Raw genomic sequence first — 16,491 nt, forward strand, 5'->3', positions numbered from 1 at the left:
CAAATGGCTGCTGAGCTGAATCAGGTGTCTGGCTCTGAAGGGTTCCCTGCTGCCAAGGTGCTTCCACCGGACTTGTCCAAGGAGAACTGCAACCAGACAGGAGTAGGAACAGACTCCCCTGATTCCCGGGGCTGGCAAGCTTTGTCTCACTCCTGTGAACACCTGTCCCCAGTGTGTTTGTGACACGTGTTCATGCCCCACAGGGAGCCACCCACACCCCAGCAAGGGAGAAGGTTCCAGCTGTCAAGGGGCCTCTCCACAATTCAGAAGCTGCCCTGGACACAGCCTGGGCCTTGGAACTGCCCCAGGGCACCAGCACGATGAGGGTGCCATGAAGTAAGTGTGGTGGGGACCCACAGAGCCTCAGCGCCGCCTGGCTTCTGGGATGGAGGAGTGGCAGCGGGGTCTCACCCCCCAGCCAGGTCTATCTGGGGCGGAGGATTCAGGCGCTGGTGCTGCCTGTGAGCAACATTCCCTGGTGGTCCTGGCTGTCCTAGGTCTGAGGACATACTGCCTGCAAGCTGCCCTTCCACAGACAGCCTCGCCTTGGACTACCTCCCACCCCAGCACTGCCTCCAGCTCCCCTGTCTCCTTCCCACAGTGGCAGAAATCTGGCCTCCCTGTAAACAGGTGGGTTAATATGTCCATTAGGCTTGGGGATAAAGGAAACTTGAATTCACTGCAGTATAATTAGTTTCAATTACAATATCTTAATTATAAAGTACTTTAGGCTGGGCAGGTGGCTCACACCTGTAATCCTAGCACTTTGGGAGGCTGAAGCAGGCGCATCACTTGAGGTCAGGAGTTCAAGACCAGCCTGGGCAACATGGCGAAACCTGGTCTCTACTAAAAATACAAAAAATTAGCTGGACATCGTGGCATGCACCTGTAGTCCCAGCTACTAGGGAGGCTGAGGCACAAGAATCACATGAACCTTGAGCCAAGATCATGCCACTGCATTCCAGCCTGGGTGACAGAAAGAGACTGTCTCAAAAAAAAAAAAAAAAAAAAGAAAGAAATTATTTTTATTTTTGAGATGGAGTTTCACTCCTGTCACCCAGGCTGGAGTGTAGTGGTGTGATCCTGGCTCACTGCAACCTCGGCTTCCCAGGTTTAAGCAATTCTCCTGCCCCAGTCTCCTGAGTAGCTGGGACTATAGGCGCATGCCACCATGCCCGACTGATTTTTGTATTTTTAGTAGAGACAGGGTTTCACCATGTTGCCCAGGCTGGTCTCGAACTCCTGACCTCAAGTGGTCCACCTGCTTTGACCTCCGAAAGTGCTGGGATTATAGGTGTGAGTCACCGCACCCAGCTGAAAGTACTTTAGAAAGAGTAAAAAGCAGAATTTGTATTGCAGAAAATAAAAACCGATTCTCTGGAAAAATATATCTGGAAAGAGGATGTAACATGGACAGGTGGAAACAGTGCAAGATATGACAAAGAAGTGAAAGAAGGTTGGCCGGGCGCGGTGGCTCAAGCCTGTAATCCCAGCACTTTGGGAGGCCGAGGCGGGTGGATCTCGAGGTCGAGAGATCGAGACCATCCTGGTCAACATGGTGAAACCCCATCTCTACTAAAAATACAAAAATTAGCTGGGCATGGTGGCGCGTGCCTGTAATCCCAGCTACTCGGGAGGCTGAGGCAGGAGAATTGCCTGAACCCAGGAGGCGGAGGTTGCGGTGAGCCGAGATCGTGCCATTGCACTCCAGCCTGGGTAACAAGAGCGAAACTCCGTCTCCAAAAAAAAAAAAAAAAAAAAAAAGGCAAAAAGAATTACAACGGAGGCCAGAGGGGCCGGAGGAGGGTGCGAACCAGGTCCAGAAACCTCAGCTATGGGGGAATGAATGTAAGCGTCCGGGCCTGGAGAGAGGCCCGCCAAGGCCATCAGCAAAACAGGTTTGTACAAAATGCTTAAAAAGAATACCGCAAGCAACCACTGCAGGAGGGAGGAGGTCAGATTTTAAAAATGTACATAAATCACAACCCCTTCTGCCTTCTCTGATGACATCCCAAACACCCAGAGACAAAGGAACAACAGCTACAGGAACTTCACAGAACAGGGTTGCTCCTTGGAGATTTATTATCTTGTCAAGCTGTCACTCATGTTCAAAAGACGGCAGAGAGCTCCTTAGAAATTGTTGAATTCTGAGAATGTAGTAATTACATGGCTTATTTCTAGGACCTACTTGAAATAATCGCCTGAATTTAAAAGGTAACATATAAAAGGGAATGACGATGCTGAAAAGAAGACACTCTTGAATTAACAGCCTATTTGCAAAGATAAGTAGACAAGAGCCCTATCAGAGCAAAGGTTATTACTGATAAAAGTATGCAAATAGTGCAACTGTCAGAAAAACACAGCCTAAAAATTAAAACCAAATTACACAGAAGATAGAAAGGATAAAGTAGGTTTTAGAACATTAATTGCAATCAGTGAGGAGAAGAAAGAGGGGAGGGAGGGAGAGAAAGGGGGAGGGGGGGAGAGAAAGGGGGAGGGGGGAGAGAAAGGGGGAGGGGGGAGAGAAAGGGGGAGGGGGGGAGGGGGGGAGAGAGAGAGAGCGAGAGCGAGAGCGAGAGCGAGAGCGAGAGCGAGAGAGAGAGAGAGAGAGAGAGAGAGAAGCCAAAACCCCAGAGATTCCTGTCTTCTCACACAGGGGAGGCCAAAGCATGTGGTTGGACAATGTGAGAAAATAAATACAAGAATATCTGTTTGCTTCACATTTCGTGGCCAGTTGAATGAAAAATAGCCTGCCAATATTTTAATAATAATAAAAGAGAAAACACAGGCTGGGCACGGTGGCTCATGCCTGTAATCCAAGCACTTTAAGAGGCCAACATGGGATGACTACTTGAGTCCAGGAGTTCAAGACTAGCTGGGCAACATGGTGAAACCCCATTTCCACAAAACATAGAAAAAATTAGCCAGGTGTGGTGGTGCAAGCTTGTAGTTCCTGCTGCTTGGGAGGCTGAAGTGGGAGGATCATTTGAGCCCAAGAGGTTGAGGCTGCAGTGAGCCATGATCATACCAATGCACTCCAGTCTGTCTTAAAAAAAAGAAAAGAAAAGAAAGAAGAAACACATGGTGTTAATTAAGAAGACAAAAATTGGAATGCATTGAAAAAATATAATGTGATTTCCTTTGTTAAAAAGCTTGACACTCTCCAGGTGAAAAAATATAATCCAGCAATCAGCTGTGTGCAAGAGAGGTAATTAAAACAAACATAAGACTAAAAGCATTATCAGTAAGCTTCAAGGGCTTGAAACCCTGGGATTTCGGTGTTAACATGAAGCAAAACATAATTGAGAGCAAACGCAATTACATGTGCTGAGGAGAGGTACCAGGATGAGAGGTGTGGCGACGGCAGGATAATTCCATGGAATCTAACTGCCGTAAAGACAGAGCAATGGCCGGGCGCGGTGGCTCAAGCCTGTAATCCCAGCACTTGGGGAGGCCGAGGCAGGTGGATCACAAGGTCGAGAGATCGAGACCATCCTGGTCAACATGGTGAAACCCCGTCTCTACTAAAAATACGAAAAAGTAGCTGGGCATGGTGGCACGTGCCTGTAATCCCAGCTACTCAGGAGGCTGAGGCAGGAGAACTGCCTGAACCCAGGAGGCGGAGGTTGCGGTGAGCCGAGATTGCGCCATTGCACTCCAGCCTGGGTAACAAGAGTGAAACTCCGTCTCAAAAAAAAAAAAAAAAAAAAAAAAAAAAGACAGAGCAAAACATGCATGCAAATAGCTCCTAGGAAAGGGAAGTAGAAATGATAAAAATATGATTAGAAAAATTAGATACTTCATTATCAACACATAAGAAATTCAGTAACACACAAAGGAGCTGAAGAACAAAACAACGAAAAATCAGTGGTTGCTTTGGTGGGGATTAAATGGAATGAACAGAGAATTTATTCTTTTTCAAGTATTCATGGTATGTTCACAAAAAGTCATCATGTACGAATCACAAAATCTCCATAAAAATATAAACGCAGAAATGATCCATGCCACATTTCCTCCCTGTGGCAAAAAAGAAAAAAAAAAAGAGATTAGGAACAAACAGAAATATAAATAGTGTATCTTAAAATATACTTATCTAAGGAAAAATTGTCTTAAGAAGAAAGTCAAGAAGACAATAACTGTCTATTAAGAAAATGCAAAGAAAAAAACTGACATCAAAATCTATAGAGCGTGAGGAATGAGGACGGTCCCTTAAATGCCTTTGTTATGTTTGTTTTCTCCAGAAAAGTGAGAAAAAAATGATGAATTAAAGTGTCTAAATGATATCTTAGGAAAGAAGCAATTTTTAAAAAGGGAAAAGGGAAAGTGAATTATAAAAGTTAAAGCAAAAAAATTTAGAGACGACACTGCGATGCAAAACGTAGCCTATTTTCTAAAGACTGCAAGAATGGGCATGTTCAATTCAGTTAAAAGTGGGCCTTCTCAATTCCTTTTGATGAATGAAGCGGCATCTAAACAAAGAAAAAAGGGGGAAGAAGAAAAACACAGAAAAAACAAAAACAGAGGCGTAAACTTGAGTCTATGGGATGGGAAACACGGAAGAAGGACTCTGATCATGTTTTAGTTAATTGGGAAATCTTAAGGACACAGACCAAATAAACACAGATGAAGACAACCATTAAAACAAGAACTCAAAAGCCAAAATCAATCAATAGTGGAGGAAGTAACTGGAGAAGAAAATCCCCAAAATTACTGAGGTCTGATGGTTTTAGTGATGAATTCATTTAGACTTCTAAGGAATAAGTAATTCTCACATCACAAATTATTTCCGGCTGGGCACAGTGGCTCATGCCTGTAGTCCCAGCATTTTAGGAGGCTGACATTGGTGGACCACTTGAGTCCAGGAGTTCAAGACCAGCCTGGGCAATCTGGTGAAACGCTGTTTCTACCAAAAATACAAAAATTAGCCAGTTGTGGTGGTGCACACCTGTACTCCCAGCTACTCAGGAGGCTTAGGCAGGAGGATTGCTTGACCCCAGGAGGTGGAGGTTGGAGTGAGCCAAGATTGCACCACTGGACTCCAGCCTGGGTGACAGAGTGAGACTCTATCTCAAAAAAAAAAAAAAAAAAATTCCCACCCTGATTCCAATGGTCAGCTAGTGTATCTACTCCATTAGGCAAATGTGATCCTAACCCTTAAAACTGATTAAGGAAACAAAGGAAAATCTGGAGCTTCCTCATTCATCAATCTCTATACTCCTTTGACTGGGGAGGCCACAGAGGCTCATGGCACTGAAGTAGGGATGCAGCCAGTGGGCTTCCTGCAGGTGGCCCCACGTGGCACCGCACGCGTGGTTCCTGTGGTCCAGGGTAGTTTTCCTACTATTTCCTAAAAAGCAGTATCAGGTAACAACCCTTCAAACTAGGCCAGTTGATCACCCTCAGGGTAAATGGAGGTCCCCTCTGGGCTCTCCCAAGGGAAAGGTGGCAGGGTTTCCCCAGTTGGTTGATTCAAAATCCTGTAAAGAAAAGCACAGACCATGTATTGTGCCTCATGCCTGTAATCCCAGAGCTTTGGGAGTCTGAGGCGGAAGGATTGCTTGAGCCCAGAATTCAAGACCAGCCTGGGTAACATGGGAAGACTTCGTCTCTATTAAAAAAAAAAAAAAAAAAAAAAAAGCTGGGTATGGTGGCACATGCCTGTAGTTCCAGCTATTTGGGAGGCTGAGGTGGGAGGATTGCTTGAGCCCAGGAGGTCGGGGCTGCAATGACTTTTTATGCAATTTAGCAAAATGATTCTTAAGTTCTTTTGGAAAAATAAGCAGAAAATATATCAAAGCATGCAAAAGAGTGTAAAATATAATGAAAACGAAACACAGTAGGAGAGGCCTTCTAAATTGTAGGAAATATTGTAAAGTTGTGGTAATTTAAATGATGTGGTAAAACCCCAAAATATAAGTAAAAATTATTTCAAATAGACTCTAATACATATAAGAAGGTATTATGTGTTAAATTAAGCATTACAAAGCAATGAGGGTTGGTGACATTATTTAATAAATTCTGTCAGGATAATTGAGGTGGGAAGGAAATACATTTCTGTCCATTCACTGTGTTAAGAACATAAATATTTCAATACACAGAACAACTACAAAGACACAGAACATAATCTTGTGGCCACATGACTCTCACAGTTGAGACAGCTGAGTCTGTGGACAGTCAGGGCTGTGCGGAGAACCCAGGGTCACAGCCTCACGAGGAGCGAATCGGAGCATTCATGTGTTCACAGATCAGCTAATTCACTACAATATGGAAAATGAACATCAAAAGAAACACAAATGAAACGAGAAAATACATAGAGCACAATGACAAACAGTTAATATATTCTTCAAGAATCTGTGACTGGGCAAAGTGGCTCATGCCTGTAATCCCAGCACTTTGGGAGGCAGAGGCAGATGGATCGCTTGAGGTCAGGCATCTGAGACCAACCTGGTCAACGTGGTAAAACCCCGTCTACTAAAAATACAAAAAATTAGCTGGGCGTGGTGGCGTGTGCCTGTAGTCCCAGCTACTCAGGGGGCTGAGGCAGGGGAATTGCTTGAACCCAGGAGGCAGAGGTTGCAGTGAGCCAAGATCATGCCCTCTGCACTCCAGCCTGGGCAAGAGAATGAGACTCTGTCTCAAAAAAAAAAAAAAAAAAGCTGTAAAAGAAGATTAAAAATCTCTCCAGTGGGCATACGGGAAATCTCTGTACCTTCCTCTTAATTTTGCTGTGAACCTAAAACTGCTCTAAAAAATTGTCTTCAAGAAAGGAAGAGAGCACAGTGACTCACAGGACAAATAGGAAAGGTCACTGGTGACATAACTTGCACTTGAGAAGAAACAAATTCCAAATAACGGTCAGAGGTTAGTTCAACTTTCCTAATTGCCAAAAACATGCAAATTAAAACCAAAGAGGAAACCTCCTTTTGACCTGCAAAAATAAAATCTCTACAAACTCAATACTCATAAACCTATGAGGAAATAAGCATTTTCATATGTTGCTGATAGAATTATACATTAATAAAATTCTTTAGAGGAGCAACTGGCAAAACCTATCAAGAACCACAGAATGGGCCGGGCGCGGTGGCTCAAACCTGTAACCCAGCACTCTGGGAGGCTGTGGTGGGTAGATCACCTGAGGTCAGGAGTTCGAGACCAGCCTGGCCAACATGGTGAACCTCATCTCTACTAAAAATACAAAAAACTAGATGGGCATGGTGGCACATGCATCTAATCCCAGATACTTGGGAGGCTCAGGCAGGAGAATTGCTTGAACTCAGGAGGTGGAGTTTGCAGTGAGCCAAGATCGTGCCACTGCACTCCAGCCTGAGCAACAGAGCAGGACTCCGCCTCAAAAAAACCCAAAAAAACCCAAAAAACAAAAGCCACAGAATGTTCATGGGACATGCTACAGTAAGCTCACTTGCAGGAGTCATTTCTCTGAGGAATGTTTAATAACAAAATTATTATTATTATTATTATTTTTGAGACGGAGTTTCGCTCTTGTTACTCAGGCTGGAGTGCAATGGCGCGATCTCGGCTCACCGCAACCTCCGCCTCCTGGGTTCAGGCAATTCTCCTGCCTCAGCCTCCTGAGTAGCTGGGATTACAGGCATGCACCACCACGCCCAGCTAGTTTTTTTGTATTTTTAGTAGAGACGGGGTTTCACCATGTTGACCAGGATGGTCTCGATCTTTCAACCTCGTGATCCACCCGCCTCGGCCTCCCAAAGTGCTGGGATTACAGGCTTGAGCCACCGCACCCGGCCAACAAAATTATTTTTTAAAAAAACAAAGGGCATATGTACACAAGTTCTTACAGTATTGCCATTTATTTGTTTACTTCAGTCAGGGTCTCGCTCTGTCACCCGGGCTGGAATGCAGTGGCATGACCACGGCTCACTGCAGCCTCAACCTCCTGGGCTCAGGCGATCCTCCCACCTCAGTCTCCTCAGTAACTAGGACTACAGGTGCGCCCACTACACTCAGCTACTTTTTATATTTTTTGGAGATACGGGGTTTCGCCATGTTGCCCAGGTGGTCTCGTACCCCTAGGCTCAAGTGACCCACATGCCTTGGCCTCCCAATGTGCTGGGAGTACAGGCGTCAGCCACCACGCCCGGCTCCGTCATTTACAGTAGCAAAAACCAGGACATGGCTTTCACTCGAGCAGGAGTAAGGAACCACAGCGTGCCAACGTGGCCTTCCTGCCCTAGAGTGAGGCAACCTCCACGGCCTGGATGGGCAGTGAGGGCAAACTCAGTTTCTCTTTGAGAAAGCGAATTCTCCATTTTTTTTTTTTTTTTTTTTTTTGAGACGGAGTTTCGCTCTCGTTACCCAGGCTGGAGTGCAATGGCGCGATCTCGGCTCACCGCAACCTCCGCCTCCTGGGCTCAGGCAATTCTCCTGCCTCAGCCTCCTGAGTAGCTGGGATTACAGGCACGCGCCACCATGCCCAGCTAATTTTTTGTATTTTTAGTAGAGACGGGGTTTCACCATGTTGACCAGGTTGGTCTCGATCTCTCGACCTCGTGATCCACCCGCCTCGGCCTCCCAAAGTGCTGGGATTACAGGCTTGAGCCACCGTGCCCGGCCCTAATTCTCCATTTTTTGATCGAGACAAGAAGCTGAAACAAGAGTGGACTCAGCCCTTGGCCTGTCCCAGGGGGCATCCCCAAGACAGTGTCCTCGAACTACACACAGAGAAGGCCGGGAAGGCTGTGAGGTGCGACCGCCCCCGGGAGGCCCTCCCACAGGGGACCAAGAACGTGGCTGGCCCTGCCTGTGCCCAGGAGGTGTCTACCATCTCAGTGATGAATGCATAGATCCTGGGAGACGCCAGGACCCAGCCTGGGGGCTGGAGTGAAGGTCAGCAGGAGAAAGCACATCTCCATCCTCCACCTGTCATCCTCCCCACACCCCGAGGCGTCGAACGCAAGAGCACATCTTCGTCGTCTCTCCCACCCTCCGTGTGCACAAGCCTGGCCTGTGTCCCAGGACAGCCAAGTCCCGTCTGCACAGCCTGGATGGTTCCAGGGCTTTTGGGGGCATGGCTGCCACAGCCTGTGTCCGCAGGGGAGGCGAGGCAGGGGTGGACGCTGAGCTGCAACAATCACCCCCCGCCGGACACGTTCCACCTGCCCACGCTTTCACTCACGGCCGGGATCTGCTTAGCGTCACCCCACGTCTGACCTTTCATGTTGACGCACAGGCCTGATTTCCTCCTCAAACTCAGGAGGATGTGAAACCAGGCAGTTCACCTGATGGAAAAGACGCCACGGTGGGCTCAGTGCCACGCCCAGCGCTAAGTCACCACGGGGTCTGGAGAAGGCCTCTCCATCTGTGCCCTCCCCCAGCCCGGAAGACTTCAGATAAAGAGGTGCTGAGGACGACATGGCGGCCCCTGGGTGTGGAGGGGTGAGGCCAGCAGTCGCCCACTCCAGCCCCAGCCTCCAAGCTCCCGACATGAGGCTCCTCTGCCGTCGGTCCTCACAGATGCATTTCTCCCAGAGTTTTCTGAGAAGGAAAATGGGGCTCCTCCTCCCCACCCCAGAGCCCCCCAGCCCAGCAGGCAGGTGTCATCAGACCCTCTGGGGATCCCCATCAGAACCCACCATGGAGCAGGCTCCCATGTTACGTGAGGCAACCCCTGACCTGAACAAATTCCAGGGGCGGCTGCCGAGGGCTCTGGGCCCCAGCTTATTTCCCCGGCACTGAAACCCAGCAGCAGAAGGAGCATCCTGCACACCCACGGTCACACGCACCACGGAGACTTGAGGAAGGTGGAATGATGCCCCCAAAGGGCGGCCTGGGCAGGGCCAGCATATCCCCAACTACTGCCCCACCCTGCCCAGCCCTGGACGGCTGTGTCTACAGCCCTTCCCCATGGGGACCAGGCACCCTAGCTGATGCCTGTGCAGAGCGCAGGAGTGGGGTCCTCAGGGGAGCCAGCCTGGTGTCACTGTGTGAGCTGGATGGCTTTCCTGGCATAGCCGCCTCCTCCCCTCCTCCCCCCCCTTCTCCTCTGTAAGCCACAGCCTGGAGTGTTCGAGGACCTGGCACTTCCCACTCGGCTGGCTGGCACTTCTGAAGGCCCCAGGTGGTCAGGGGTCTGGAACAGGGTTTCCATGCCCCTGGGGGGTGTGCTCTGGAGATGCCTGGAGAGATTTCCCTGCACAGGGGGGCAGAGGGTGGGGGACGGGCATCTGGCCAGGGCTTTCCTCACAAGAACTAGCTTCATGCTTGGTGTGGGCACACACAGAGGGTCCCAGCAGGGGAGATGGGGTGGCAGAGGGCAGGGTGGGTGGTGGGCAGGAAGGACAGTGGGCAGGAGAGATGGTGTGGTGGTGGGCAGGGAGGGTGACCTCGGCCTGGGCAGTGCTCGCCTTTGGGTCCTCTAAGACCTGGCTGTGCTGGGCACTGGCCTGTGTCCTGCCCAGTGCCCGAGAGCCTTCCTGTGGAGCCTACACTATTCCACCAGCACACACGGGGATGGCGGCACCAGAGCCACCAGGCAGAGCACAGAGAGGGTGCAGTGCTTATGGGCAGGTAGCAAGTTCCAGGGCAGACACCTCCATAAACAAACCCACAAGGGCATGGAGGCAACCCCAGACACTGCACTGGGAGCTCCTGATGCACAGGATGGGCCTCCGGGAGGCAGGTGGGCTCCTGTGCCAGGTCTCCACGAAGGGGCAGGTGGCCGCAGGGCCCTGTGAACAGCCCATCCTGAGACCTCTCGGGGCACAGAGCTCAGCAGCCCAGGAGGATGCCGTGCCCTCAGCCCAGAGCGCCCTCGTGATTTCAGAAGATGCCTCCCTCTCAGTTCCTGCTGAAGTTCAAAACACAAGCAGCTGTTCCTGAGTTGCTGCTGAGTTCTGAAGAATTTCCTGACTTGACTCTTTTAGCAGGAGACACAAAGTCGGCCCTGCTTAATTTACTTCTAGTCAATGTCCCAAGTAAAGCAGGGCTCACGGGGGGCCTCCTTCCCATCGGCTTTGATAGAGGAAGCAAGCCTGCTGGGTTGGCACCCAGGAGCTGGCACGAGTGTGTCTCAGTCCCCACTTACTCCTGTGCACGTCCCACAAAAGGCTGGCCGCCCGCATTTGTCTGTGTCACTCACGGGAAGGTGAGTCCCCTTAGACACGCAGCTGTTGTTAAACAGCTTTTAGCAGGCAGCAGAAGGGAGATGTGGCAGGCTGGGAAGGGCCCTGCGGCGCTGGTGCACCCAAATCCACGTCGTTCTGCGTTGTGTGGACCCAGAGCGTCACGCCTGGCACCGGCCATGCTGAGCCGCAGTACAACAGCAGTCATTTGTCCCTACGTCCTTCTGTCACCATGCGGGCCTGCAGCCCCACTCCCTGGGGCCCGGAGCCCTATCCTCTGGGCAGCTCCTTGGGCTGGGGGAGGCCCCATCGTCACCCAGCACGGGGTCAGCAGGGCAGAGCAAGATCCACAGTAGCAGCTGTGGGTCCTCAGGCTCACAGGGCCAGGAGATCGGGGCCTCCGGAACCCAGGGCTGTGTAACTGAAGCTATGGTGACCTCAGCCTGCCATGGTCAGTATTTACAAACCTGGAAGCTTTAGGGCAGAGGGATGGAGGCATGGCAACTGGCATGGAGGTGAAATCAGGTTCTCTGGGGCCCTGTGACTGCGGGCAGGCTGTGGCCCCATCCCCCTGGCATCTTCCCCAGGACATCTTTCCCCTGCCCAATATGGCACTCAGACCCTGAAGCTGTACAGGGTGGGGTGGTATAGGCGTGTCCCCATCCCTCTTAAATCAACTCAGCATTTCTTGTCTGGGTGAGGAAATCTGACGTAAGGCTTTATCAAACCCACATTTTGTCGCGGAGTCCAGGACACTCCAGGCTCTTCCCTTGTCTTTCTGCCTTGGCTCTCCGTCCTCTACACCCACGGGAAGGTCTCTGGAAACGAGAGTTCCCGATGACACATTTGCCACGTTCTCTATACCTCCTCAAATTAGATTGTAGCCCCAGTTAATACACTAAATCACATTATGCCTCCATCAGCAAACCTGGGCTGCGGCTTAATGAGATGATAACCCCTGGTAAATGACAGACCGGCCAGGCTGCTGACCCGAATAAGCCAGTGTCTGTTACATGCCCAACACAAAGCCCAGCTCGCAGTAAATGCCCAATATACACCAGCTGCAGTAAGCATGTTTCTTGGAATAAGTTAAGGGATAATTAGGTAAACATTCAGTAAGCTGTAAGGACCCACTGACAGTTCTGGAGAACAAATCAGTGTGAGACTCAGGGGGGATGAAGAAGGCTTGGGAAACGGACGATTTATTAAGGCAGGGGCCAAGTGCACAGGGACGCTTAGTACATGACAAAGGCGGCATCTCAGGTCGCCAGGAGCATACATGGGACAGCTGGGTAGCCCGCTGGAAAAAGTTAACATTTGAGTCACAGTTCACACCATACACAGAGTAAATGGAATCAGCTCTGGATGGACCGAGGATTTGGATGGAACCAGTGGAACCGACAAGCTAGAGGTAAACGTGGCACACCCCTCTTTCACCTTAACGTGGGGAGGCGCTTCCCAGCCGTGACTCAGATCCCGAGGCGACAAAAGATGCCTGGTTTTGACTCCATTGAAAAAACTGTGTGGCAACAAAAACACCAAAAACAAAGCTGAAAAACAACCAGCAAACCGGGAGAAAATATCTAATGTACATGAGAGACGAAGGCCTAACCTCTCCCCTAACACACAAAGAACTCTGTAAAAAGGACCCTACAGAAAATAGGAAAAGATGCAAACAGTTTGCCGAAAAGATACAAGACGGCCTGTGAGCACACGGAAGATGTTCAGATTCACCCCCAAGTCCAGAAATGCACATCCACATGCTGCTGAGACATGATTTTCACTTATCAGACAGTGACAATCCCAATGTATGACAACACAGTCTGTTGGTGGGTCTGGGGAAATGGGCATCCCTGACGCTGCTGGTGGGACCTGTCAGCCTTCTGGAGGGACGTGGCAGAGCCTACCACGCTCCGCCTGCTCTCACCTTTGGTCCTGCGATTCCACTTCTGGGGATCTATTCTGAACAGGCAGCTCCAGTGCTGGGAAAACACGATGCAGAGGCCATTCACGTCGATGCCAGCCAAAGGGGGAAGAGGCTGGCACAGCGGACGGGCCTCTGCTTGCTTGGCTTCTGCCACAGCTGGAAGGAAAATGGCTGAAAAACTCTGCACGGCGGAGGACTATACAGCTGTAAAAATGAGGGAGGAGGCTCCCTCTGCACTGACAAGGAGAGATTTCCAGGTTAAGTGAAGGAAAAGCGAAGGGCGAAGGAGTGCCGTGAGCACACACCCTTTGCATGAGAAAGAGCGGGGTACCAGCAAAGATGCAGACATCTGACAAGGTAAGATGCCTGCAGGAATTGGGTGGGAACAGGGTGAAAGGAATGAGAAATGGGAATGGCCAGGAGGAGGAGGAACAGACAGGTGTCTGAACTGTCAGACAGTTCAGCTCCGCCCCTGGATCCAGTGTGATGGTCAGCTTTATGCGTCAACCTGGCCAGGCTGCGGTGGCCAGTTATTCAAACACTAATCTAGGTGTCACTGTAGGGGTATTTGGGGGATGTGGTTAACATCTATAATCAGTTGTCTTTAAGTACAGGGGATAATCCTTGATGCTGGGGGTGGGGCCTCACCCAGCCAATGGCAAGGCCTCCCCAGCGCGTTAGGAAATTCTGCCTCAAGAATGCTGCCGGCCTGCTGGGCCCGAGGTCTACACAAATCAACCATCACATACACAAAGCAAGCCAAGTTTTTGAAACAATATTGTTTTAGCAGCCTTTCATTATACCATGGGTTAAATAGGGGCTCACCCACGTTTTCTTCTAGCTGGTTTCACGGGTTCCATCTAAATCCCTGGGGTGTGTGTATAGACACACACATACACATATGTGTCTTGGTTTCTAGATACTATTCTCTAACAGAAGGAACCAGGGTTCCTTGGAGAAATGGCTGACTTCAGGGCTGGGGCAGAAAATGTACAAAAGAAGCCTGGAACATCTCGTGGTATCAGAAAGAAAAAAGTGCTCAAAAATAGCCGGGGCAGCAGAAGGACAGAGAAGCCAGTGTGAAGGCTGTCCAATGGCCCGAGCTGGGACCAGCTTAAGGAACCTTGTGATATCACTGGGCCCCCATGGATGATCCAGAATCTCCCATCGTAAGGCCACCTGATCAGCGTCACCAGTCCCGTCTGTAACTTCCTTCCCCTTTGCCGTGTAATGTGACACATTCACAGGTCCCAGGAATTAGCCACGGACATCTTGGTGGCTGGGGGGGCATCATTCTGCCGAACGCAGACCCCGGGGGCAGGCAGGCCTGTCTGATGTCATGAGATGCTGCTGTGATGGGGACTTTTCCTTCTTGGTTCCTAAATTATCTTGATTTTTTTTTTGTTTTTTTGAGACAGTCTCACTCTGTCACCCAGGCTAGAGTGCAACGGCAGGATCTCGGCTCACTGCAACCTCCGCCTCTGAGTTCAAGCAATTCTCCTGCCTCAGCCTCCCGAGTAGCTGGAACTACAGGCACATGCCACCAAGCTTGGCTGATTTTTATATTTTTGGTAGAGACAGTGTTTCTCCATGTTGGCCAGGCTGGTCTTGAACTCCTGACCTCAGGTGATCCACCCACTTGGCCTCCCAAAGCATTGGGATTACAGGTGTGAGCCACAGTGCTTGGCCAGAATTTTTTTTTTTTTAATAAAAGAAAGTTCCCAGCAACTCCCCCTCCTTCTGTTTCCATCTATTGGCACTCAGCTCTGAGGATGACGAACTCTCTCTGGTCTCGGTGCTAATTATTCCTGTGTGCGCTCTGGCACTGTTGGAAGCCATCTGTGGTGGCTTCCACTTCTGAGGACACCCCACCATTGCTGCTTGTGGAACACCGTGAGTGTTACCCTGCTGTCTTCTGCTAGGCCTCTCGTTCGGTTTGCAATCAGTCTACACAAATCAACCATCACTTACACAAGCAGGCAGGGGAGAGGCCTTTTCCCTAGGGCCCCCCACTGTGTCTTCCCCAGAGCATAATAAAATGCAATCTTTAATTTAAATACAAATGACTCAGCTTCGGCAGGAGGCCAATTAGCCTAAAGAACAGGCTGTTCTAATTAACAACCTCTCCCACCTCAACTCAGTTTTCAGCTTACAAAAGGAGATTCCGAAATCTTGGTAGGCTGAGAAGACTGCTGAGGGAATAGGCTCTGTCGCCAGGCTGGAGAGCAGTGGCTTGATCTCAGCTCACTGAAACCTCCACCTCCCGGGTTCAAGCAATTCTCTTGCCTCAGCCTCCTGAGTATCTGGGATTAAAGGCACGCACCACCACACCCGGCTAAGTTTTTGTATATATACATATATTTTTTTAGTAGAGACAGGGTTTCACTGTGTTAGCCAGGGTGGTCTCAATCTCCTGACCTCATGATCAGCCTGCCTCCACCTCCCAAAGTGCTGGGATTACAGGCGTGAGCCGCTGCGCCGGCTTCTGTGGTTTAAATCCCAGTATGCACACCTGCATAGACCCCACGCCTTCCTAGTTTTTAAAAATTTTGGGCTCCCAAGGTAGAGAGTCGCCTAAACAACTGTGCACTGAGCACGGACTCTGCTCGGCCTGCTGGAGCCCCTGGGGGTGGACGAAGTGGGCAGAGAGCACAGGGCTTGGAGGAGAAGAAAGCGGTGGCCACGCATCTGCCAGCCTCAGTGAGACAGAAGAGAGCAGGCTGGGGCCAGCAGGACTCTGGGGTAGAGGAAGGCCCAAGCCCAGGCTCAGAGGAGAGGCGGGAACCACCCAGCCTCAGGGACTCCTGGCCATGGGCTTTCTCCCCGTGCCCACTCCAGTTTGCAATCCACAAGGGAGGGTGATGAGCCCAAGCGGGGGTCTTGAATCCCACAGAGATGTGCCAGGTGTGTCCTGGACCCTCAGGGGACACCACAGCCACATGCACCCTTCCTGTGTGACTTTGGTACAACTTTTCCTTCGTGAAGACCCTCCCCAGGGCCCCCTCCCTGCCCCTGGCCCTCCCCACTGGTCCCCATGGCTCCCTTTTTCAGGCACTGGGGAAAGCGCTTGGCATCTGTGGGGCACCAGGACTTGCACATCTCCTGTGTGTCACATGCTGCTCTGTGAACCCACACCCAGGCCTCTGTGTGAAGGTGGCATGGCAGGGAGGCGGTGGCTGTCAGCTCCACGCATGCCCTGCTTACCCCGCTACTCACCCACTGCAACCCCAGGATACCCCAGCGCCTCCCACGGAAGCAGAAACAAGAACTCAAAAGTCAATTATGGACATGCCGAGTTCTGATCCCTGCTCTGGAGGCAAAGGAGCCTGGGCCTGCTGGGGAGAACCCCCAGGCCTGCTGGTGGGGGCCCAGCACCTGAGAGGCTGAGGGAGGCGGGAAGGGAGCCCAAGAGGGAAGAAGAGCCCCTGGGCAGGAGGACCAGGCCAGGTGGGGAAGGGCTGGGCT

General features: G+C 50.6%; 1 protein-coding gene across 2 annotated transcripts in view; it reads right to left on the reverse strand.

Moving 5' to 3' along the window:
- Positions 1 to 16,491, reverse strand: part of RAMP1 (receptor activity modifying protein 1) — a 54,202-nt gene that overhangs the window by 18,350 nt on the left and 19,361 nt on the right. Inside the window, exon 3 of one of the 2 annotated variants that reach the window (XM_074398779.1) lies at positions 5,654 to 12,618. The exons of the other annotated variant lie outside the window; for it this stretch is intronic. Coding sequence (XP_074254880.1) covers positions 12,429 to 12,618 — 190 coding nt within the window. The 3' untranslated portion in view covers positions 5,654 to 12,428. Of the gene's footprint in view, positions 1 to 5,653; positions 12,619 to 16,491 lie in introns of those variants that run through there. 2 annotated transcript variants of the gene reach the window in all.

The sequence above is a fragment of the Saimiri boliviensis genome, chromosome 5 (genome assembly GCF_048565385.1).
Source record: "Saimiri boliviensis isolate mSaiBol1 chromosome 5, mSaiBol1.pri, whole genome shotgun sequence".
Lineage (NCBI taxonomy): Eukaryota > Metazoa > Chordata > Mammalia > Primates > Cebidae > Saimiri > Saimiri boliviensis.